The 26,204-nt window shown below is 44.7% G+C and overlaps 1 protein-coding gene across 4 annotated transcripts in view; it reads left to right on the top strand.

The window, feature by feature from the left end:
* LOC129696296 (ADP-ribosylation factor-like protein 15) overlaps window positions 1–26,204 on the top strand; it is a 284,855-nt gene that overhangs the window by 13,736 nt on the left and 244,915 nt on the right. Inside the window, exon 1 of one of the 4 annotated variants that reach the window (XM_055634070.1) lies at window positions 11,763–11,907. The exons of 2 other annotated variants lie outside the window; for them this stretch is intronic. In XM_055634070.1, the coding sequence (XP_055490045.1) occupies window positions 11,854–11,907 (54 nt within the window). In that variant the 5' untranslated portion in view covers window positions 11,763–11,853. Of the gene's footprint in view, window positions 1–11,762; window positions 11,908–26,204 lie in introns of those variants that run through there. One more of the 4 variants, XM_055634086.1, reaches the window with a different exon arrangement.

Below are 26,204 nucleotides of genomic sequence, written 5' to 3'. Positions count from 1 at the left end.
CCAAGACATCAACTTGTATGCTTTAGTTTCAATGATTTCAGTAAAAACTGATGGGAAATATTCACGACATATCTTTCATCTCTCGTAGAATTGTCCTGTAGCTTACCAGGTTTGTGTGAGATTCTCTTTTTGCGCTCTTGATTGCCGCCATTATGCTGGTTGAGCAGGCTAGGACTACATTCCTAGGAAGAGTGAGGGGTGATCTTATAGAGGTGTGTAGAATCACATGGGGAATATATAGGGTGGATGCACAGTCCTTTACCCAGAATAGGGAATCAAGAACCAGGGGATATAGGTTTAACGTGAGAGGGGAAAGCTTTAATAGGAATCCGAGAGGGATCGTATTCACACAGAGGATGGTGGGTATATGGCACGAGCTGCCAGAGTAGGTTGTTGAGGCAGGTACAATACAACATTTAAAAGACATTTGGACAGATACATGGATAGGAAAGATTTTGAGGGATATGAGCCAAATGCAGGCAGGTGGGACATGAGAAGATGGGGCACCTTGGTCGGCATGTGCGAATTAGACCAAAGGGCCTGTTTCTGTGCTGTATCATTTTATGACTCTAAGAGTCCTGACCTGATACCCGACTGTCCATTCTCCACACAGATATTGCCGAACTCACTAAGTTCCTACTGCACTTTGTTTTATGCCTTCTCAAGCCTCGTCCTACACTTCTTATACCCGCTGAGGGATTCCCTTCATCCTGACTGCTTAAATATGTTATGACAGAGAAACGAGACAGCAGATGCAGTTTTTTTGCTAAAGTGCAGATACTGATCTGATACTGATACAAAAGTGTTGGAATAACTCAGCGGGTCAGGCAGCATCTCTGCAGGACACGGATGGGTGACGTTTTGGGTCAGGATCTTTAAAGAGGCAAGTGTGAGGTGTTGCACTTATTCAAGGACTGTGCGGCAAACCTAGATGAATATGCCTCTGCTGTCACAGACTTTATCAACGAATGTGTAGAGAACTGAGTAGCAAAGACCAACTGGAAACAATGAATAAGCCATGAGGTCTGCTCCCAAGTGAAGTCACTAAATCCCCTCTCCATTCCTCCGTCATGCCCTGTAGCCATTAATCCTTGTTACTTTCACCCTGTGGAAAAAGGTTTTAACTGTCTAATCTATCTGTCATAATTTTATATATTGTACTTCAATCCGGTCTCCCATCATCTGACGCTCCAGAGAAAAGAGTCCAAGTTTATCTAATCTCTCCTTGCAGCTAATAAGCTCTCATCCAGGCAGCATTTTGGTAAACCTCTTCTGCATCCTCTCAAAGCCTCCATATCTTTTTGTGGTGACCAGAACTGCACACAATACTCCAAATGTGGTTTAACCAAAGTCCTAGAAAGCTGCAACATGATTTCTGAATCTTTTACTCAATGCCTCAACCTATGAAAGCAGGCATGGCAGATGCCTTATTTACCACTCCATCTACTCATGCTGCCACTTTCAGTGAGCTATGGACTTGGATCCCTATTAACACTGTTAAGGGTTTTATCATTGGCTATTTACTTATCGTTGTATTTGATCTGTCAAAGTGCAACACCTCACATTTGCTGAAATTAAACTACATCTACCATTTCTTTGCCCATTTCTGATTAATATCCTTTGACAGCATTCTTCAATACCTGCAGATCCACCAATTTTGATGTTGGCTGCAAGCTTACTAACCAACCCATCTATATTCACGTCAATTATATTATAACGCTGTGGACGACAACCACAGATCTCCAGCGAGAATAAAACCCCTCTACCACTACCTTTTTCTATATCTAAGCCAGTTTTTGTCCAAATCATCAAGACGCCAATGATCTTGTGCATCTTAATCTTCTGGATCTAGATTTCTTAACAGGATCCTCTCAGATCCAAAAAATACAATTTGGACAGTCAAATCCTGGTATTTGCCTTTTATTTGAATCATACTTCTAATCCTTCGAACGACAACCAAACTTGCTCTTTTAAATATTGGCTTGATACAGCATGATTTATTAACTTTGATAAGATATTGGAGACACTCTTGCCAGGCCTTGTCCTGCCCCCACCTCTCTTCCAGCTTCCTCCAGATACCCCCCTGCACCCCCCACCACAATCATTCTGAGAAGGGTCTTGATCCAAAACATCACCTATCCATGCTTTCCAAAGATGCTGAGTTACTCAGCACATTGTGTCCTTTTTTGATATATCATTCCTCATTGTAGCATTTCATAATAATTTCAAAACTCTGCCACATTCTGGTGCTGGCATTTTTTTTGGAAAATATCTATTTCAATGATTTCTCATGCTCCTGCACTCTAAAGTAGTAAATTTGATATATTTATACATATATATATCGGTAGATTTTCCATGCATTTGCACACAGATTATATCAAGTTCCTCGGGTTGGGCTTGAAGGTTAAAGGATAACCATCACTCAGAGTTCAAGTACGCAAGGCAAATGGCATCAAGAATAGAAACATAGAAAATAGGAGCAGGAGTAGGCCATTCGGCCCTTCGAGCCTGCACCACCATTCAATATGATCATGGCTGATCATCCAAATCAATATCCCATACCAGCCTTCTCTCCATACCCCCTGATCCCTTTAGCCACAAGTGCCACACCTCACCCTCTTAAATCTAGCCAATGAACTGGCCTCAACTACCTTCTGTGGCAGAGAATGTTAGTGTCATATGTGTGCTCTAATGCAGTGTTGAGAAAAAACATGCAAAATTAAATATAGATCTTAAAACAGCACAGCAACGGGCCCTTTGAACCACAATGTTTGTGCTGAACATTATGCCGTTAAACTGACCTCATCTGCCTGTACATGATCCATATCCATCAATTCCTTGCATTTCCATGTGCCTATCTATAAACCTCTTAAATGCCACTATAGTATCTGCCTCTACCACCACCTCTGGCAATGCATTCCAGGTCCCCATCACTCTGTGTGGTTAAAAAAAACCTTGCCCCACACATCTCCATTAAACTTCCCCCCGCTCACCTTATAGCTTGCCCTCCAGTGTTGGACATTTCCACCCTGGGGACAAAGGTTCTGGCTGTTTATCCTATCTATGCCTCTCATAAATTTTTATATATATCTATCAACCTCCCCTCAACCTTCGATGTTCCAGAGAAAACTATCCAAGTTTATCCAACCTCTCCTTGTAGCTGAAACCTTCTAATTCAGGCAGCATTCTGATAAACACCTGCACTCTCTCCAAGCCTCCTCATCCTTCCTGTAATGGGGCAACACCTTACACTGGTTCGGATTAAAGTCCATCTGCTATTTTTCAACCTATTTCTGCAGCTGATCTATATCCTGCTATATCTTCTGACAACCTTCCTCATTGTCCGTAACTCCTCCAATTTTGGTGTTGTCAATAAACATACTCGCCAACCCATCTACATTTATGACCAAGTCATTTATATATGTCACAAACAACGAAGGTCCAGCACAGATCCCTGCGGAATTCCACTGGTCACATACTTCCAGCCTATTCTCTGAATCCTATCTTCTGTCCATCTGATGATCTCTTCCCTTGAAAGATGTTGGCATAGAGTATTTACAGGGTCTGGTGTTGGGCATTCAAGATTCAAGAGATTCAAGATTCAAGAGAGTTTGGAGATGAGTGTGTGGCCAGGATGATGTGGGTTCTTGATGATGCTGCCAGCCTTTTTGAGGCAGCGACTGTGATAGATCCCCTCGATGGAAGGGAGGTCAGAGCCGATGATGGACTGGGCAGTGTTTACTACTTTTTGTAGTCTTTTCCTCTCTAAGGCGCTCAAGTTGCCGAATCAAGCCATGATGCAACCGGTCAGCATGCTCTCTACTGTGCACCTGTAGAAGTTAGAGAGAGTCCTCCGTGACAAACCGACTCTCCGTAATCTTCCCAGGAAGTAGAGGCGCTGATGTGCTTTCTTAATAATAGTATCAGTGTTCTCGGGCCAGGAAAGATCTTCAGAGATGTGCACGCCCAGGAATTTGAAGCTGTTGACCCTTTCCACCATCGACCCGTTGATATAAACGGGACTGTGGGTCCCCATCCTACTCCTTCCAAAGTCCACAATGCTGGCACCATATGGACAGTCGCTCGATCTCTCTTCTGTTCTCCGACTCATCTTCATCAGTGATACGTCCCACAACAGTGGTGTCGTCAGCGAACTTTATGATGGATTTCGCACTATGACCGGCTATGCAGTCATGAGTATAGAGTGAGTACAGCAGGGGGCTGAGCACGCAGCCTTGAGGTGCTCCCGTGCTGATTGTTATCGAGGCTGACACATTTCCACCAATATGAACAGACTGTGGTCTGTGAATGAGGAAGTTGAGGATCCAATTGCAGAGGGATGCGCAGAAACCCAGTTCTGCGAGTTTGGTAACCAGCTTGGAGGGGATGATTGTGTTAAGTACCGAGCTGTAATCAATGAATGTTACACAGAAAAGCTGGAGAAACTCAGCGGGTGCAGCAGCATCTATGGAGCGAAGGAAATAGGCAACGTTTCGGGCCGAAACCCTTCTTCAGACTGATCAGGGGTGGGGGTGGGTGGGGACAAGAAAGGGAAAAGGAGGAGTAGCCGGAAGGCTGGAGGGTGGGAGGAGACAGCAAGGGAGCTGAGGAAGGGGAGGAGACAGCAAGGACTAACAGAATTGGGAGAAGTCGATGTTCATGCCCCCGGGGTGCAGACTCCCCAAACGGAATATGAGGTGCTGTTCCTCCAATTTCCGGTGCTGCTCGCTGTGGCCATGGAGGAGACCCAGGACAGAGAGGTCGGAGGCGGAGTGGGAGGGGGAGTTGAAGTGCTGAGCCACCGGGAGGTCAGCTTGGTTATTGCGGACCGAGCGGAGGTGTTCGGCGAAACGATCGCCCAACCTCCGCTTGGTCTCACCGATATAGATCTGCTGACATCTAGAGCAGCGGACGCAATAGATGAGGTTGGAAGAGATGCAGGTAAACCTCTGTCGCACCTGGAACGATTGCTTGGGTCCTTGAACGGACTCGATGGGGGAGGTAAAGGGACAAGTGTTGCATCTCTTGCGGTTGCAAGGGAAAGTGCCCGGGGAGGGGGTGGACCGAGAGGGAAGGGAAGAATTGACAAGGGAGTTATGGAGGGAGCGGTCTTTGCGGAAGGCAGATATGGGGGGAGATGGGAAGATGTGGCGAGTAGTGGGGTCACGTTGGAGGTGGCGAAACTGACGGAGGATTATTTTTTGTATGTGACGGCTGGTGGGGTGAAAGGTGAGGACTAGGGGGACTCGGCCCTTGTTGCGAGTGCGGGGATGGGGAGAGAGAGCAGTGTTGCGGGGTATGGAAGAGACCCTGGTGCGAGCCTCATTTATGGTGGAGGAGGGGAACCCCCGTTCCCTGAATAGTGAGGACATTTCAGATGTCCTGGTGTGGAACGCCTCATCCGTGGAGCAGATGCGGCGTAGACGGAGGAATTGGGAGTAGGGGATGGAGTCCTTACAGGAAGCAGGGTGGGAAGAAGTGTAGTCCAGATAGCCATGGGAGTCAGTGGGTTTATAGTGTATGTCGGTTAGAAGTCTATCACCTGCAATGGAGATAGTGAGGTCAAGGAATGGTAGGGAAGTGTCGGAAATGGTCCAGGTGTATTTCAGTGCCGGGTGGAAATTAGTGGTGAAGTGGATGAAGTCAGTCAGTTGTGTGCGGGTGCAGGAGGTGGCACCAAAGCAGTCGTCGATGTAGCGGAGGTAGAGGTTGGGGATGGGGCCCTGGTATGTATTGAACAAGGATTGCTCGACGTAACCTACAAATAGGCAGGCATAGCTGGGGCCCATGCGTGTGCCCATAGCTACGCCTTGTATTTGGAGGAAGTGGGAGGAGTCGAACGCGAAGTTATTGAGGGTAAGGACCAGCTCCGCTAGGCGGAGGAGAGTGTCAGTGGCTGGGTATGGGTTGCTTCTCTGGTCGAGGAAGAACCGGAGGGCTGTGAGACCATCGTGGTGGGGGATGGAGGTGTATAGTGATTGGACGTCCATGGTGAAGATGAGGGGGTGAGGGCCTAGAGAATTGAATGCGCGGAGACGACGGAGAGTGTCTGAGGTGTCTTGGACATAGGTAGGGAGGGATTTAACCAAGGGTGATAGGATGGAGTCAAGGTATTTGGAAATGAGTTCGGTGGGGCACGAACAGGCGGAGACAATGGGTCTTCCGGGACAATCAGGTTTGTGGATTTTAGGGAGAAGGTAAAATCGGGCTGTGCGGGGCTGGGGAATGATGAGGTTGGAGGCTCGGTCGGGTAGGGCATTGGAGTGGATGAAGTTGGTGATGGTGCTGGAGATGGTGGCCTGGTGCTCGTCAGTGGGGTCATGGTCCAGGGGTAAGTAGGAGGAGGTGTCCGATAGTTGGCGCGTGGCCTCAGCTTTGTAGAGATCGGCGCGCCAGACTACCACGGCACCTCCCTTGTCAGCGGGTTTGATAACCAAATCTGGGTTGTTGCGGAGTGAGTCGATGGCAGAGCGTTCCTGGGGTGAGAGATTGGAGTGAGACAGGGGAGTGGAGAAGTTGAGGCGGTTGATGTCGCGACGGCAGGGGGCTGAGCACGCAGCCTTGAGGTGCCCCCATCTGTAATCAATGAATAACAGCCTGACATATGAGTTTTTGTTGTGCAGAGCGGAGTGGAGAGCGAGTGAGATCGCATCCACTGTTGACCTGTTGTGGCGGTAAGCGAACTGCAGTGGGTCAATGTTTTTGTCGAGGTAGGAGTTGATTTGCGCCATGATCAACCTCTCAAAGCAGTTCATCACCACAGGCGTTAGTGCCACTGGTCGATAGTCATTGAGGCACGTCACCTTGCTCTTCTTGGGCACCGGTATAATTGATGCCCTTTTAAAGCAGGTGCGGACCTCAGACCTCAGAAGTGAGTTGTTGAAAATGTCCGTAAAAGCTCCAGTCAGTTGGTCCGCACAGGTTTTTAGAACACGACCAGGTATACCATCAGGTCCAGGCGCTTTTCGAGGGTTCACCACTCTGAAGGATTTCCTGACGTTGGCCTCTGTGACTGAGACTGAAATACCATCACAGCGAATGGGGGCTCGGGAAGGCACATCGGTGTTCTCCCTATCAAAGCGTGCATAAAACGCTTTGAGTTCATCAGGGAGTGACATTTCGCCAACATTCGAGCTACCTCTTGGTTTCGCCTTGTAGGAGGTGATTGCATTCATGCCCCGCCACAGCTGCCGAACATCTGTCTCATCCTCCAGTTTGGAGCAGGTCCCTTTTGGCCTTTTTGATGGCCTTACCAAGGTCGTATCTGGACTTCTTGTAGACCACTGTATCATCAGACATGAATGCCCGGTGTCTGATCTTCAGAAGAGTGCAGATTTCAAAGTTCATCCAAGGTTTCTGATTGGGAAACACTCGGAAGGTTTTTGTAGGGATGCAGTCCTTCACACATTTCTTAATGAAGTCTGTAACGACTGTGGTGTATTCGTTCAAGTCCATTGCCGAGTCCTTGAACATTGCCCAGTCTACAGACTCCAAACAGACCTGGAGTTATTCCTCCCCCGACCAGCTCTGTGCAGTCCTCAGCTCTGGGGGTGCGCTCTTCAATTGCTGCCTGTTGGCAGGAAGAAGCAGCACCATGGTATGGTCGGATTTACCGAAGTGAGGGCGAGGGATAGAACGATAGGCATTCTTGATGGTGGTGTAGCAGTGGTCAAGGGTGTTTGGTCCTCTGGTGCAGCAGGAGACATGTTGGTGGAAGTTAGGGAGTGATTTCTTCAGGTTTGCCTTATTGAAGTCCCCAGCAATGGTGGTAAATGCCTCGGGGTAAGACGTCTGGTGTTTGTTGACCATGGCGTGCAGCTCCTCCAGTGCCAGACGGACGTCTGCCTGGGGTGGGATGTAGACCGCGGTCAGGATGATGGAGGTGAATTCCCTTGTTAGGTAGAAGGGACGGCACTTCACCGCCAGATGTTCCAGGTGCGGAGAGCAGGAGTTGGACAGGACTGCCATGTCTGAGCACCACGCAGAGTTGACCATGAGGCAGACGCCCCCTCCTCTCCTTTCCCAGATGCCAGGTCCATATGGTGGATGGAGAACCCTTCAGGCTGGACTGCTGAGTCTGGGGAGCTGGGGGTGAGCTATGTCTCTGTGAAACTGAACACAGAGCATTCCCTCAGCTCCCTTTGATAAAGCAGCCTTGCCCTTTAGTCCTCCACTTTATTTTCAAGGCCAGTAGGATAGTAGGGAGAGGGGGCCGAAGTCCCCTGCGCTGCAGTCTGTCCTGCCCGTTGGCCACGTTTCCGGCCACAATGGAGGCATCCCCTTTGTTTCCAGGTACTGTGTTTACTGTACCTGCTGTTGCTGCGAACCTGTGCTGGAACGGGGATTCCTTCACAGATGGCAGCTCCAACTCCGTAATGAATGGGGGTTCCCTCAAAGTCGGCAGCTCCAGCTTTATTGTTCCTCGGAGATCCAGCCCATCGGCTCTGGAGGTCATCCCGGGGTTTCCAGGTACAGTACCTGGGTTCCTCCGTCGGGTCGGGAGTTTTACAGCCAGCGTGGGAAAGTTTAAAGTCCGGGGCTCCTGCAGCTGCGGAAGATCGCGAAACTGCCAGATCCTTCAGGTGCCCAAGCAGCTTGTCCGAAACAGCACCGATTACTTCCATTTCCCTAATCCAGGTGAGTTGATAAAAGATGTAGGTGAACCTTTTCTGTTCTGGAGCTCCGCAAATGTTGCTGCAGGCAGGCGCCATCTTGCCAGATTTCAAATTATAACAGTGAGGCCTGTCAAATGTGCTTGGCTGAGTGTAACAGCTCCAAAGCTGGGGATGTTGGCCAGGGAGAGGACACTTGACTGATTTGCAGAGACAGTGGTATTTATCAAGTATCCTAATGGGCAGCTGCCAGGAACCCAGGTTTCAGAAGCTTATCGGAGGGCAGGGATTACTGCTACACATGGGACCATGAATTTTGTGGCAGGTTTGACGTTTTAAACTTACATATACATTTCCTTGGTTGTCTATAATCTGTGCTGATATATTGAAGGTAGAGATGAATTTCATCACCTCTGCATGTCTCCCAGTTCCAATGACCCCCTTGCCTTTTCTCTGATGTCATTTTTTCTGCATAGTGCCCTGAAAAAAAAGTTTTCCTTTTTACCTAGTGTGGTTTCCACTCTACCATGGTGGACAGAGCCTGTAACTGCATTTCATCTATTTCTTGAACCTCTGCTCTCATCCCTGTCACCACCTGGACAGAACGAGTTCCGATGATGCTTATCTTCCATTCCACCGGCTGGATTATCCTTGACAATTTTTGCCAGTTCCACAAGTTTCCACCAGATACATTTTCCCTTTCCTTGTCAGTATTTTGAAATCTTTGCTTCCGTTGTGATTCCAATTCCAATCAAACATCCTCAGTAGCCATTCTCCATCTTGCGGCACTGTTCCACACAATAACAGAAGATTCTACACCCATATTTTTACCTGTCCCTATTCTGCCATCCAGGAACACAAACAGTCTTTATTTAGATGAAGCAGCAATTCAATGCACTTCTTCTAATTTAGTGTACTCATTCAATGTTCATAATGTGATCTTCTCCGACTGAAGTAACAAAGTAAACTTTTTTTTGCTTTGTGGAAAATCTGCACTAAACTGAGCTTCCAACTGAACTTTAATTCTCACTCTCTAAATGTCTGTGGAATTCTATACTGTTACACCTCATCTCCAAGTGGGCACACATATATCCTTAGCCATTTCTGATCCAGACAGAAAAAGCAACTTATCCAAAGTTATATTTCACGACATTTGTCTCAACAACAAATAACAGAAAAAGAGTCTTTTCAGCCTCCCTATTCTGCCTTATTAAACCACTTGATCCAGTCTTGCCTTATTACAGATACAGTACCTGGTTTATCATAAAATACCTGAGCACAGGAACGAGTTCTTCAGCTGACAATATCTGTGCCAAACATAATGCCAAGTTAAGATAATCCTCGTTATTGTCCTATACATCCCTGTGCCACCCTCTCTGCAATAGGGAGGTTTCACGGCAGTCGGGTCACGACCCATGACCCGTACTGTTGCTACGCTACACCAAATGGAGTACACGCGATGAACTGCAGGTAGGCACTGACCATCGTTTCCAGCGTAGTGGGCCCGTTAAAACACGCCGAAATTGTCAATTTTTGCGCTGTAAATAATTATGGAAATCAGGATAAGCGTGAGAGACATTCAGCCTACTTCAGAATTCCAAAAGTGAGGAGAAATGACAGTAGATAGAAACGAGAGCTGAAGGAACAACAACAGCCAAAGTGCTTGGCAAACATTGGCCGTTTGCTCACTGTATTTCATCAACTAAGGCATTATTTGTATTTTTTCTTGATTCCTTTGGCATCTAAAAAGTTTCAGAAGTGATAAATCTGGCTGTAAAATTTTTAAATCGCCCATGGTTCTCAAGTGGGTTTTTACATACAAAATGTCTCAGAAGCAAAATTTAGACTTTTTAGATACCAAAGGAATCAAGAAAAACCACAAATGCCTTACTTGATGAAATGCAGTGAGCAAACGCGATAATTTCCAATATTTTCAAGTGAGTTCAACATTTTCTATTTCTGATTTTCTTTAAGTTTAAAATCAAACATTTTAGCATTTTTCATCCATTTTCGCCATTGCCTTTCAATAACGTTAATATTTTAGAATCTCATGCCTTAGTGGTGTTTCTGCTCATTAAACTGGTGTTTGCACCTAGTGGTTGAACTTCTCAGTCCCATAATCTTGCTCATTTCCCATAGACCTGTAGATTTATTCTCACTCCAGTGTATTCAGTCCCACTTTTGGAACTGAGAGAACTGCTCCCCATTTTACTGCACCATTGAGAGTTGTCTGTGGGGATGGATAAATTATTTATTTCCTAAAAATGTTAAATGCTCACTTGCCCTGGCCCTTGCACAGCAGTCATACAGGTTGGAAACAGGTCCTTCGGCTCAACGTGCCCACACTGACCAATATGCCCCATCTGCCTGTGTTTGTCCCATATCCCTCTAAACCTTTACCATCCGCGTACCTGTCCAAAATGCCTTTTAAATGCTGTTATTGTACCTGCCTCAACTACCTCCTCTGGCAGGTGCACCCACTGTGTGGAAATAGTTGCCCCTCAGGTTCCTGTTCCTATTTCCTCTCTCACCTTAAATCGATGTTCTTGATCCCCTCTGGGTTACAAAAAAACAAACTCTGGTCATTCACCCTATCTATTCCCATCATGGTCTTATACACCCTCTCTCTATTCGATCAACCTTCATTCCTCAGTCTAATTGATGGTCTACTGCAAAACACAAAGTGCTGGAGTAAGTCAGCGTGTCAGGCATCATCGGTGGAGGGAATGTTCACAAGACGTTTCGGACCATTGCACATTGCCGTTGTTGCAGATGGACGCGTGCCCGCGCTCAAGGCTCCGCGTGCCCGCGCTCCAGGCTCCGCGTGCCCGCGCTCCAGGCTCCGCGTGCCCGCGCTCAAGGCTCCGGCGTGCCCGCGCTCCAGCCTCCGCGTCCCCGCGCTCCAGTCCCCACGTGCCCGCGCTCCAGCATCCGCGTGCCCGCGCTCCAGTCCTCGCGTGCCCGCGCTCCAGCCCCCGCGTGCCCGCGCTCCAGTCCCCGCGTGCCCGCGCTCCAGTCCCCGCGTGCCCGCGCTCCAGCCCCCGCGTGCCCGCGCTCCAGCATCCGCGTGCCCGCGCTCCAGCCCCCGCGTGCCCGCGCTCCAGTCCCCGCGTGCCCGCGCTCCAGCCCCCGCGTGCCCGCGCTCCAGGCCGCCCGTGCAGGGTTCGGGCCGCGGCCGTTGGTTTGCGGGAGGCGGCGCCACGGGCCGGGTCGGGCGGGTCGGGCGGGTCGGGCCGCGACCATGGGCCAGTGTCTGGAGCTGTCGGCCGCCGTGTGCCGGATCGGCGTCTACTCGGTAGGAGCGGGTGTGGACTGTGTGCTGGGCTCGGGGGGGGGGGGGGGGGTGTGTCCTCCTCATCCCTAGGACCGGGAGCCGGAGCCGGAGCCGCCGACCTCTGGAGTGTGAGTGGGGATTTGGAGCCTGACCGGGAGGGGGAGAGACTGTCCGCGGGGTGGGGTAGGGTAGGGTAGGCCCAGCCCATATTCCTCCCCTTTACCCCATCTCCCTGCCCCCTCACACGCAGCACCGGCAGCTCCTACCGTCAACTCCTATCCCTTGCCCCCTCTCCTTACACACCTCTACAACTGTTATTCACACACCCACTCCCCTGTATAATACACAACAACGCCAGCTTTTACCCCTACCCCTCTCACACACAACAATGCCAGATCCTACTCCTTCCCTCGCACATCACCACCAACTCTTATTCTGACACACACAAACCTTCTGCTACATCACCTGCTTCTTCTGATCTCCCAAAGAAAACACCTCTTGTCCTGTTATTTGCCCCACACCAACTTCTACACCACTTTGTATCAATCTAACGTCCTTTTTCATGTGAATCCACATCATATTTCTGTTTTGCTGTTTAAAATTTGGTTGGGGCATTTAATTTAGTGGCCGAATTATGCAATAAAATTGGTTTATTGCAATGCCAAATTGTGTACACTGTTTTTAGAAAGAAAACATTTTGCCTATCAATATTTAATTTTAACTTTGACTGTTACTATTTGGATCCAGATTGTGTTTAGAAAATAATGTATTATTGATTTGCCGTGTATTTAGAACAATAAAAGTTAATATTTTGTTACTCCATGGGCAACAATAACATAGGCTGCCTTCCCTAAAATGATGTTTGTAAAACTTATTTTCAGATGTGACTATTTATAAATGGTAAACTGATAAATGTTCAAGTTATCTACAATAATTTTTTGCAATAGGTGGTTGAAATCTGGACCAAACTGCCAGAGAAGATAAGATACAAGATACAATTTATTTGTCATTTGGACCCCTTGAGGTCCAAACGAAATGATGTTTCTGCAGCCATACATTACAAACAAATAGACCCAAGACACAACATAATTTACATAAACATCCATCACATTGCTGTGATGGAAGGCCAAAAAAACTTATCTCTCCACTGCACTCCCCCCTCCCGATGTCAGAGTCAAAGTCAAAGCCCCCGGCTGGCGATGGCGATTGTCCCGCGGCCATTAAAGCCACGCCAGGTGATACAAGGTCGCACACCGGGTTCTTGATGTTAGAGCCCCCGGCGTGCGCTCGCAGAGTCCCGCAGCCATTCCAAGCCGCGCGGGGCGGTGCTGTAAGGCCCCGCTCCAGGAGCTCTTCGACCCCGCAACTCGGGCGGGAGAAGTCGCCGTTGCGGGAGCCCTGAAAAGCAGTCTCCCTCCATGGACCCGCGGGCTCCCGGTGCCGCCGTCCGCCAGACCCGCAGTTGCAGCCTCCGAAACTCCGGAGGTCGGGCCGCAGCAGCACTTCCCCACCGCTCCACCCGCTCTGGACTCAGTCACCTCCGCGACGGTGAGGTGAGTCGTCGGCACCAGAGCCCCCGTTCTTCCTGTTGGAGGCCGCTCCTCGTTGCAGCCCCAACGACAACGGAGACCCGACAAAGAAAAGGTCGGGTCTCCCGTGCAGGGAGAGATTTAAAAGTTACCCCCTCCCTCCCTAAAATGATGTTTGTAAACACACATTTTCAACAAAAATGACAAAAATACATAAAACTACATCAAACTAAACTACATAAAAACATAGACAAAAAATAAAAAAAATGCAGACGGGCTGCAGAGGCCGCTGCTGACGAGAGTCGCGCCGCCTACCAGAAGGTGGTGGAGTCAGGTATTCTCCCAACATTTAAGTGCAATTTAGACAAGCACTTTAACAAAGATTTTTTCACCACATTTCAAAGGAATGGGAATTTGAATAATGCAATGAAAGCTTCAATGGTTTATATACCAATGTCTCATCTCTTCCAATCCATCTTTCACTTCAGCAACCTCTGGTGTGATTAGTGTTCCTATCTTATCCTCTACCATGTTTTCACTATGTGATTGAACCCCAAATAATCAGTTTCGAACATGTGCTGGTTTCACCTCTGCCCCTTATGCCCCTGCTCCAATAAATGTTAAAACAACGTGATATTGAAGTCTGCACTCGGCCAGACAACTCTTGGATTCAATTATGTCTCACACTGGGCACAGGAGATTCTAAAATGGGAGGGTGAGCAGCCAAAGAATTTAAGGAGTTGGGTAATAATTTGAAAACCAGCACCTCTAGGGTTGTGATCTCAAGAGCAGTCCCTGTACTATGAAATAGGGAGGCAAGGAACAGGAAGATAAGATAAGCACGTGGCTAAAGAGCTGTCACTGGGAGAATGCTTCTGGTAAAAGAACATCTGGAGTGGAAGGCTCTTAAAGATGAGATTGGGAGTCGTTAGGGACTCTGAGTAGAAAGCAGGCTGGGCAGTTAAGGAAACACTTGTTGATGAGGGATTTTGAGGCTCAGATACAGGGAGGCATATCGCCAGGGATCAAGCAAACACATTGAGTAGAATAAATGTAGGAGGGGTACATTTAAGAGGGAAATCACAAGGGTAAAAAAAATGACGCAATGTATCTCTAGCACACAAGATAAAGGAATATCCCAATCGATTCTACAGGTATATTAAGAGCAAAGGCTAATGATGAAAAGAATAGGCCCCTCTTAAGGATCACCATTATTGTCTAAGGTACACAAAAATGCTGGAGAAACTCAGCGGGTGCAGCAGCATCTATGGAGCGAAGAAAAAAGGCGACGTTTCGGGCCGAAACCCTTCTTCAGACTGAAAGGACTCAGTCTGAAGAAGGGTTTCGGCGCCGAAACGTCGCCTATTTCCTTCGCTTCACTAATTATCTCCCATCTAAGATTCCTTAATACCCCTCCCTCTACAAATTATCCTCCAAATATATGTGAACGGCTTTTATGCGATCAAAAAAAAATTAGTAATCCAACATTTTAGGCAGTTCTTGCACCCTTAACCCATTCTTTCCTCTGCGTAACCTGCTTGTCTTCACTTTATCACTTTACAACTTCTTGATTCTATCCACTTCATTCTAACCATGGACAACAGTAAATCCCCATGTATCCCCATTTCCCATCAAGGGGACTTGTGGTTCCACCATTTTTCTGTATGACCATCCATGGTACACGTGACAATAAACTAAACTATTAAGTTTTAAATGCTGACCACATATTTCCTGTAAATTACTGATACTGCTGTGAGAACCCACATGTTTCTCCCTGGAATTGTTGCTGTTAATGTGGAACATTCTAAATTTGGGTCAGCTCCCTCACATCCTTCGTCAGTGAACTGCTGATTGCATCAGCCCTCTTGTCCATTGTCACACACAAAACAAATTTTCATCGCTTTTGGTTCAAATTTCCACCTTTCCGCCTCTGCCTCAATTTCCCTTTCACAGCCCACCTTGATATCTCCCTTCCTAGATTTAATTTTCATTTCTGGGATAGCTGTTAATCAACATCTGTAAAAACCCAAATGGACAATACTGTGTTGATTGTGAATTTGGTTGATTTTAAAACTGCTAGCATTCAATTATTCCAAGGGAATTAAGTTCCAGATTTTGGAGTACCCTGTACATGTTTCAAGTCCAGTATGTGCTTCTTGACAGATACTGGTATTTAGTCATTCTACCAGGAATGTGCGAGACTCACTTTGTTAAAAATCCCAAACATTGTACACACTCTCCGAGCTTGTGTTAGTCAGACTTCTACAATCTGGGATTCTATCCAGTTGTATTTATATTTAAGGGCCTGTCCCACTTGGCCGTCATTTACCGGACAGGCTGGTGGTGACTGACGCGCAACAGTCGCGCGTGTCATCAGGCGTCTTCATGCGTCAGCACAGCCGTCTGGAGCGCGTGATGTCATTTGAATACCCAGTTTATGGTATTTACCCAGTTTATGATATTTATGGTGATTTTCTAAAATGTTCCAGTTTCTTGAGTGGTGCTAGCAATTGGAAAACTGCAGATGTAACGCCCCTATTCAAAAAAAGAGGTGAATGAAAAGTAGCAAGCTGCAGACCAAATTAATCTGTAGGAAGGAACTGCAGATGCTGGTTTAAATTGAAGATAGACACAAAATGCAGGAGGAACTCGGCGGGACAGGCAGCATTTCTGGAGAGAAGGAATGGATGTTGTTTCGGGTCGAGACTTCTTCAGTCTGAAGAAGGGTCTCGACCCGAAACGTCACCCATTGCTTCTCTCCAGAGATGCTGCTGGTCCCGCTGAGTTCCTCCAGCATTTTGTATCACTTATCTGGTTTGCTCTTCCATTTCTACCAACTGCATCCTTTCTCATGTCATTCGTTCATCCAGCTGTAGGAGATACAACATTTGTCTTTTTAACCTCTTCCTTACCCACAATCCAGGGACCCAAGCAGTCATTGCAAGTGAAGCATCAATTCACTTTTGCACTTTACGGTTTAGTGTATTTTGGTGTTCACCACGTAGTTTTCTCTACGAAACTGTGCAAATTTCTAAATCGTGCGCGCTTATATCCATGACGCGTAAAAGGCGGGCCGATTGCGTATGGGCGGCGCGCGGCGGCACATGGTTACGCACGGTGACGTAATAACCATATAACCATATAACAATTACAGCACGGAAACAGGCCATCTCGGCCTTTCTAGTCCATGCCAAACATGTATTCTCCCCTAGTCCCATCTACCTGCATTCAGACCATAACCCTCCATTCCTTTCCAGTCCATATAACTATCCAATTTATTTTTAAATGATAAAATCGAACCTGCCTCCACCACTTCCACTGGAAGCTCATTCCACACAGCTACCACTCTCTGAGTAAAGAAGTTCCCCCTCATGTTACCCCTAAACTTCTGTCCCTTAATTCTCGTCATGTCCTCTTGTTTGAATCTTCCCTACTCTCAGTGGGAAAAGCTTATCCACGTCAACTCTGTCTATCCCTCTCATCATTTTAAAGACCTCTATCAAGTCCCCCTTAACCTTCTGCGCTCCAAAGAATAAAGACCTAACTTGTTCAACCTATCTCTGTAACTTAGTTGCTGAAAACCAGGCAACATTCTAGTAAATCTCCTCTGTACTCTCTCTATTTTGTTGACATCCTTCCTATAATTAGGCGACCAAAATTGTACACCATACTCCAGAATTCAGAGTAATCATGCGTCACCACGCACAACACAGGACGTCAGTGTGCGACCGCAGTATGTCCACGTGCGTAAACGATATGCCACGCCAGGGCGCGCGAAGATTTCATGCAGCACGGAATCCTGGAGCGCCGCGCGGTACCGCCCGCAACCACACTCCACCACACCTCTCCATGCACCCGTCCCGCGCTACCCACACGCTACCCGTGCGTCACAACACGACGACCAAATTTTTGGAGGTCGAATAAATGGCGCGCAAATGACGGTCAAGTGGGACAGGCCCTTTAGTGCAACTTTCCTGTATTGACCTTAATTCCCTTAATAGGAAACCAATTTCTCCATCTGTGTCTTGAACATAATCAGTGACAGAGCCTCTATAGCCTTGAAGATGGCCTTCCTAAAGTACAATTGTCAAGTGGATGATGAGATTATTGGATTTGTGAATTGCTCTTCACCAATGAGTTTAAAGATATTAGCAGGGACACCATTTGCTTAATGTGTAGGATACATTCATTCTTAACTTTACACAACATTATTTTGTCATGGTTTTCCTGTTGCAGTGGTAAGATGGAAATCTGAGATGAACGAGAGACTGGAATTTGTGGAATGAAGATCAGAGGATAGTATAGAGGTTAAAAAATATACAGGGGTAAATTTACAAAGCAGTTTGAATATCGAGTATTTTCTATTTCCGAAATGGAAATGGCAATGTATTTTCCTTTGAGTCACGAAAATATATTGATATTCTAGCTTTCACTGTGTAAATGAAACCATGATTAACTTGTGATTAATTTATTTTAATAATTGTATTAATTTTTCTAATTGCATGACAACTGTATTTCTGATTATTTTAACAAGACTGAGTAAGATTTTCGTGTCGCTCCCAATTTATTCATAATGATTTGTATTTTTGGCTCATTTTTCTCCAGTTTACCTTTTTCCTTAACTAGCTTGGTATTCTGATTACAGAAGTTCCAAACAAATTTTGAAAAGTGTAAAAATGTAATATTTCTTATTTCTTGGAGTTTATGGACATTTCTAACCCAAGCCTGGATCCGTCTATTAATTTCCATTCTGATTTTGAAGATTTAAAATTTCTTAGTGCTGGTTTTGAATGGTTGTTGTTTTTCGATTAGTCATTCATAGAGCTCAAATGATTAACAATAACAAATGTTCCTTTAGAAGAATTGTGTTGTAATGGAATATGGTTACTTTCTTCCTAGACTCCTGGGATAGATATCAGACTTGGGAGGCCAGAAACCTAATTTTGATGCACCTTCGAACATCGTGATAGATAGAACCTGAATTATGCACCTTAAAGATGCATCTTGTTGTACTGTGATACAGCTTTTGACCGCTTTAATCGGCCATGTCTTGTATTTCAAACATTTAATAGTCTTTCTATCTCCAAATTGAGCTACCTAACAAAGGTACTGTTGCATGTTTCAGTCCAATGTAAAATTCTCTCTAATTTTAACATAGGATTTGGGGTACTATTATTGTGGTTCCGCCCTCAATTGTCCTTCTGCAATACTTTGTTTTGTGGCAAATAAATCAGAAATGTGATAACCTTCCAAATAACATTTTGGACTCGTCCTTGAAATCAATGCCAGTATGCATTTTTTTTTAGCTTATGTACTTGAGCTATTATGTTTTTAGTGATTTGTAAACCTGTAATCTATAGTTTTCTGCTATTTTACCTGTTAGTTTCTTGCCTTTTACACTGTATTAGCAACTTCCCATCACATTTGAAATATGCACCTCTCCTCTTTACTGCATTGATTCCTTTTGTGATCCACCTCTTAATATGTTGTGTTCTTTTGCTGTTCCTCCATGCCATCTGTTTCAATCTGCATTTTCAGGAGGAGCAGGTTAAGATATATCTATTGTGGATTTATGTTTGAGGCCGTGAATTGGCTTCATAGTCTCCTTATGACAATTTGAGAGTGTAATCGTTGCTTACAAAGTTGAGGATTTCGAGTTGAGGTTTTATGTACAATATGACATCCTTAAATGTATCACATTAAAGCTGCCCAGGATCACTTTGCATTCAAGTTGGAACTTGCAACTTCACATAAATTTGTACATGTCTGCCATGTATTTATTCAGTCCATAATAAACAGAACAGTAATTGCCATAAGTACAGTATTATATTTTTGGAATTTCTCTACTTTTGCCAATATCTTGGGCAGATGCTCATTTCCTGTTGTTTGTTTGTGTAGTGCAATACATGGAACTGATGACTCCTGCTATGACTTAAGACTTAAACCATCTTAAAATGATTATTGCAAGAGCCCTGAAATTTAGGATTTTGTTCACCTGTAATGATTATGATTTTTGGTCCATGTTTGGTATGAAATTTAAAGATTTCATGAAGCTTGGTTGTCACACTAAATCATGTTTAAAAAAAAATGTTATTAATTTAGTACCTTTCAAAATCTTAGAATGCCACAAAACACATTGGTTCCAGAGATGCACTTTCAGTGGTGGTGTATCAAAGGAAATACAGCAGTCAGTTTGTATACAGCAACCTTCCACCAGTAGTATTGTGATACTGAATGAATGAATGATACTTTATTATCAAATGTGACATGTCACAGTGAGATTCTTTGTTTTGCACACATAAGTATGCAAAAAGTCGCCACATATAGAGGGCAGATAAAGTTACAAAGTATTCCATTGTTCTCTCAGCGGCCCCCTCTTGCCAGATGCCCCTTTGTTCTCAGCGGTAATCTATTTGTACCAGGTAATCTATTTTTATTAAGGTATTGATATGGCAATTAAAAATGTACCTGGATAATAAGGATAATTTGCACTTCAGAGTGCCTCTGTATGCTTTCCATCCATTGAGGAACACCTTCAAAAGTGTGGCACATGTTCAGTATTGTACCCAGGATCAATCTGGATCTTGCAAGAACCTTTTGCAATTTTGTTGAGTTGGTTAAATGTTGGGTCATGCTCTAAATGGTCACAGATGGCAAATAAATAACCAGTTGCAATAGCTAGAACACAGAAGAGTAAGGCACATAAATCGTTTCTTCGGTCCACAATGTTTTTGTCCAGAGATTCTGTCTGACCTGTTGAGTTACTCAAGCTTTTTGTGTGTATCGTCAGTTTAAACCAGCATCCTACACACACACGATACTAAACGATAGAACTTTATTAATCCCAGGAGGGAAATTGTATTTGTGTATCTGTGTGTATATATCCAATATATGTGTGTATATATATATATATATATATATATATATATAGTTATATATATATATATATAGTTATATATTCATATATAAATATACACTTTTGGTTTCTCGTTTATAACATTGTTTACAGAGTACTATGTTTACATATTCTGTTGTGCTGCTGCAAGTAAGGATTTCATTGTTCTAACTGGGACATGAGAGAATAATACACTCTTGACTACTTATGTCACTAATGTGTGGGATAGAACTAGTGTACGGGTGATCGGTGGTCAGCGTGTACTCGGTGGGCCGAAGGGCCTGTTTCCACGCTGTATCATTAAACTAAAAACACTAAAACCAGAGGGAGTCTAAAGAAGGGTATCTACCCGAAACGTCACCCAATTTCTTCAATCCAGAGATGCTGGCTGCTCCATGGAGCTCACCCGCACAATTAAAGCATGGAATAGTCATCACCCTGCCATAGTTACCCAACCAGACACAACTAAATGTAAGGTAGCTCTTTTTTCTCAAGAACTATTTTTTGCTTAAGTCCAAGTCAAGAGAGTTTTATTGTCATGTGTCCCAGATATGACAATGAAATTCTTGCTTGCTGCAGCACAACAGAATATGTAAACATAATACAGAACAGGAGATAAAAGTCCAGTGTGTCTATATACCATAGCCCATATATATACACAATAAATAAACAGATAAAGTGCTGTTATTGTTCACAGTTTGGAGTTTGGTGGTGGACCCTCCACCAACTCCAGTTTAAATTCCATTTGGAATATTTTTGGAGGACCAGGAAACCAAGAAGCAAGAGTTACTCCATGGAGTTATTCCAGCACCAGGGAGTGATTCTGCATTGGTTTTCAGCGGTCGTGGCGAGGCGGCGACCGGACAGCAATGGCGGCCAGATCTCCCACAATTCAAAGGGAGGGAGAAAGTGCCTGGGGCTGACCAGTTGCTGAGGCAGTGCACATGTGCAGGGCGGCCGATGATGTGCTGGCCTCGGTTGTACGCATGTGCAGGGGGAGGATGTGCAGGCCGTGGCAGTGCACATTAGCAAGACGGACGGCCGTGCCGGCGGATGAGGAGCGGCCGGAGAGTGAAGACCCGGCGGCCCAGACACGGATGGCAGGCTGAAACGGAGAGTGCAGAGAGAGATAGAGAGGGGGCCCGCTCAGAGTTGAACGGCAGGTGTCCCGGGTGCTTGCCAAGCCGGGCAAAATTACACTGCTTTTAGTTTGCCCGGTGGGACTTTAGGTGGCCATTGGCACCCGGGCAACTGTTAATTTCGAGCCCTACATACTGGAAAAAAAGTTTTTGACTATCCTTTCAGTCTGAAGGGGGTCCCAACTGGGAAAAGTCACCTGTCCATTGTCAGACCTCACCTTGATCCGAATATAATAAATATACTCCAAGAACGTGCTGTTTATTCCTCCATTCATTTAAGTCCCAGCATTTATTATATATATTTATCATATTTCGGATCAAAGTGAGGATCTGACCCGTTTTCTCCAAGAATACTGCCTGCCCCCATGAGTTAACTCGGCAAGATACGTATTAAATCTTTTATAAACTTGTATTAGATCTTCCTTCAGCCTCTGATGCCCCGGAATAATCAAAGTTTGTCCAATCTCTCCATATATCTAATATCTTCTAATCCAGCCAGCATCCTGGTAATCCCCTTCTGTATCCTCTTCAGAGCTTCCACATCCTTTCTTTAAAGAGAAAACAGTCCAAATGTGGCCTGATCAAGTCCTAAAAAGCTGCATCGGTGAGTGCTCTGACCGATGAAGGCAAGCTCAGGGAATGTTGTTTTCAAAATGCAAACTGCAATTATAAAGCAGTATAGCAGTATAGTCTTCAACCAGATGCACCCCAAAACAAAGCTGTCTACACCCGAAAAAGTAGTCATTATAGCTAATCCTGCTTTGGAACATTATCTGTTATGGAAGAAAGATCAAAGGACTGAATGGCTGAATTTAATAAATAATGGTTGAAGTTAATGATATTAATCTGCTCAGTGTTGTTTGTACTTTTGTAGCGTTACATAAAATTGTTGCAAAATATTTATCTCTTTTCGTCACTGGAATGTACTGATGACACAGTCGTTCATTTCATGTCTGAAGAAGGGTCTCGACCCGAAACGTCACCTATTCCTTCGCTCCATAGATGCTGCCTCACACGCTGAGTTTCTACAGCATTTTTGTCTACCTTCGATTTTTCCAACAGCTGCAGTTCTTTCTTAAATAGACGTTCATTTCTGATCACTTTCAAACATGATTTAGGTTTTTGAGTTTTGCTAAAATTAGGCATAGCAGGAAGCTTCTCCAACAAACACAAAATTACCTGCTACCCATGTAATTTGCTAATTTTCTTAACCCAGTGGTTGGTTGACCTAGTAAATGTTGAGGCAAGGCAGAGATTTTGAGTCTGATGTTTGTTGATAAGGCTTGACCCTGAAGATCTTTGTGGTCTATAGAAAGCTGTTCATAAATTGCACAGAAGACAAATTCTCGGTGGACTGCTCCAAGTACACAAAAACTCTTTAAAATTTAACAGATATGGACTACTTTTAGCATTTTGATTCTTTTAAAATGTGAAAATGTTTGTATACTAAATTGAAGGAAAGGCAAGAGGATTGTTCCAAATGAATAATTTGACATTAAAAATGGAAGTAAATGAAAGAGACCATAGTGAACTGTGATTGCATCTTATCTAATTCCTGCACCTTGATTTTCATCTGGTCTGTATCCTTGCTCTGCCCAGTAGGAGTTCCCCTGGTAGGCTGTGGGCCGAGGAGCTTTATTCTGCAGTTTTGTGACCCAAGTCACCAAACTACATGAAATTTTCAAATATTGTTTGTCACCTATGTCCCGCGATCGGAGCACTTTTTCCCAGTAAGTTTTCGCAGGCAGCTCTGAGCTTAGCTGTTAAAGACTTATTAACATACAACAGGCTGGCATTAGTGACAATGTTTAATTGACTGTCTTATGGATACATATAGTTTAGGCCCTCAATTTCATGAATGAATAAAGTAAGTGAATAAATGAAGTAAGTGAATGAATGAATGAATTTATTCACATTATAAAAGGGTGCAATTAAATTAATTAAACTCCATACAGATAGATTTTCATAAATTCAGACTTTAGATCTTACCTTTTAGTTGGTCCCTGGCTGTCTAAATCTTTGTGTTCCAGGACCTCAGCAGGGACTTTGCTTTCAAGGCTTTCATGCACTTTAATCCACTTTGCAGCACTTTCTTCAGCCTTTTTAATGCTTTTCCCACTAAATACAATTACCTGCTGCAAGTTTCCACGACATTTATTCCACAGAACAACAAATCGGAATCTCCAGTAAAACAGGCATCTGTGAAGCCCCCTTAGCCATTTTGCGTGCTAGCCTGAAACAAAACGCGTGATTGGCCAACTGGCAGACAAATCAATGTTAAACGTGCTTTGATTGGACTAAAAATGACCCGAAAATTTTCCGGGTTTTCTCTAATTTAATAAAAATGTGCAAGTCTTCTTCATATCGAGTTTCAGCGGTGATTTATATAATTTTTTTTTACACAATATGTGAACATTTCATGTAGTTTGGTGACTTGGGTCACGAAATTTCTAGACACATTTTTGATGCTCGGCCCACAGCCTATGGCTCTTATCTTCCATTCTACTAATCTCTACATTCAATAAACCATCTTCTGTAAATTCTGCCGGATCCAAACATATTTCATCTTCACTGCCCTCAATGTTCAGCATCTCCAATGGACCATTCCCTTTGTAACTCCCTGGGTCGGTTTGTCTGCCCCCACTAGCCATTCTAGCCATGAGGAATAGAATATAGCAGCAAAGAGGTCCCTCTGCAGTTGTACAGAGCCCTACTGAGATCACACCTGGAGTATCGTGTGCAGTTTTGGTCCCCTAATTTGGGGAAGTACATTCTTGCTATTGAGGGAGTGCAGCGTAGGTTTACAAGGTTAATTCCCGGGAAGGTGGGACTGTAATATGCTGAGAGAATGGAGCAGCTGGACTTGTACACTCTGGAGTTTTGAAGGATGAGAGGGGTTTTCATTGAAACATACAAGATTGTTAAGGGCTTGGACACGCTAGAGGCAGGAAACATGTTCCCGATGTTGGGGGAGTCCAGAACCAGGGGCCACAGTTTAAGAATAAGGAGTAAGCCATTTAGAACGGAGAGGAGGAAACACTTTTTCTCTCAGAGAGTGGTGAGTCTGTAGAATTCTCTGCCTGAGAGGGCGGTGGAGGCTGGTTCTCTGGATGCTTTCAAGAGAGAGCTAGATAGGGCTCTTAAAAATAGCAGAGTCAGGGGATATGGGGAGAAAGCACTGATTGGGGATGATCAACCATGATCACATTGAATGGTGGTGCTGGCTCGAAGGGCCAAATGGCCTATTCCTGCACCTATTGTTTATTGTCTAATCTTAAGACATTTTCTTATGGAAATGCAAGACCTGTCCTTTCAACTTGTCCCTATCCCATCCAAGGATCCAGAGTCTTTTTCAGGTGAAGCATCGATTCACTTGCTCTTCTTCAAATCTGCTATACTGCATTCAGTGTTTTATTCACATTATTGCCTCTAGATTGAAGAGACCAAATGCTGATTAGGTGGTCACTAAAGGAGACACCTGAGTTCTGCAGGAATTACCTGGTGCTTTGTTACCTGCTGCCTGAGCTCTCTAACCCACTCCCACTTTGTTTATGGTGGTCTTTGCCATTACAATGAGGCCCAACAAAAATTAGAGGAGCATCCTCTCATCTAATTTATGGGCACATTATAGCCTTCTGGACTCTATCAAATTCTCTAATCTCATTTAATTTGTTCTTTGTATCAGAAATGTCTATTTCTGCTGTCATTTATCCATCTCTTCATTAGTACACTAACCACAAGCCGGCTGTTAGCAATTATCATGCTGCTTTACCACACTCTAGTCCCCTCCATTATCTGGTTGCATTCGGGACTTCGGGCTTTTATTTTGCACTAATATTGATTTATTTTTTAATTCATTGCACTCTTTTTTGTGCCATACATGTGTATGACGTTTACAGACCTGTTATTTTGCTTCAGGCAAGAATTTTGTCATGTTTTTGATGCATATGACAATTAAACAATTTTGACCAGACAATCCCTGTAACTCGTCTTCATGGGAAAGCTGGACTGACACCATCACAGATATTGCCATCACTTTGTGCTATCCTTTAAATCAAACCTACCTCAACTCCATTTCTCTTTTCAAAGATGCTGCCTAACCTTCTGAACATTTGCTGTTTCTATTTCAGATTTGTGGCATCTGTAGTTCTTTTGTTTTAATTTGTTCTATTACCCAGCTATATCCCGTTTATAAAAAGCAGGACCAATCCAATCTTACTGATCATTATTTGGTGTACTCGCAATCATCAGCAAAGGAGGTTGCTGTCTGCAGTGTTATCAAATGGCATTTTCTCACCAATTACCTAATCATTAATGACAATCAATAAACTGCAAATACTTAAATCCGGAATTAAAAACATGTGCTGGAAATGTTTGGCTAATTAGGCGGCATCTACAGTTGCCCACACCACCTGGCCATATTCTCCTCACTACTCTCAGTGGGACGAAGATACAAGAACCTGAGAACCATACACTCCTAGTTCAAGAACACCTGCTTCCTCGTAACAATCAGGCTCTTGAACTATAGCCCGACCTCATCAACCTCACTATAGCCTGACCTCATCAACAAAGTTTTACAATGGACTTTATTGGTTGCACGATGGTCTGGTTACCTAGTATTACTGATTTACTTGCATTATTGTTTATGGTATATTTATTTGTGTTACTGCATTAATGGGCCTGGAAAACTGCATCTATTAAGAATTTCACTGTTCTGTTGCTGGTACATATGACAATTAGAGATTCTTGACTCTT

This window comes from Leucoraja erinacea, chromosome 1 (assembly GCF_028641065.1).
Source record: "Leucoraja erinacea ecotype New England chromosome 1, Leri_hhj_1, whole genome shotgun sequence".
In the NCBI taxonomy this organism is placed as follows: Eukaryota; Metazoa; Chordata; class Chondrichthyes; order Rajiformes; family Rajidae; genus Leucoraja; species Leucoraja erinaceus.
The sequence above is the reverse complement of the archived record's forward strand: the minus strand, read 5'-3'. Positions and strand labels throughout refer to the sequence as shown.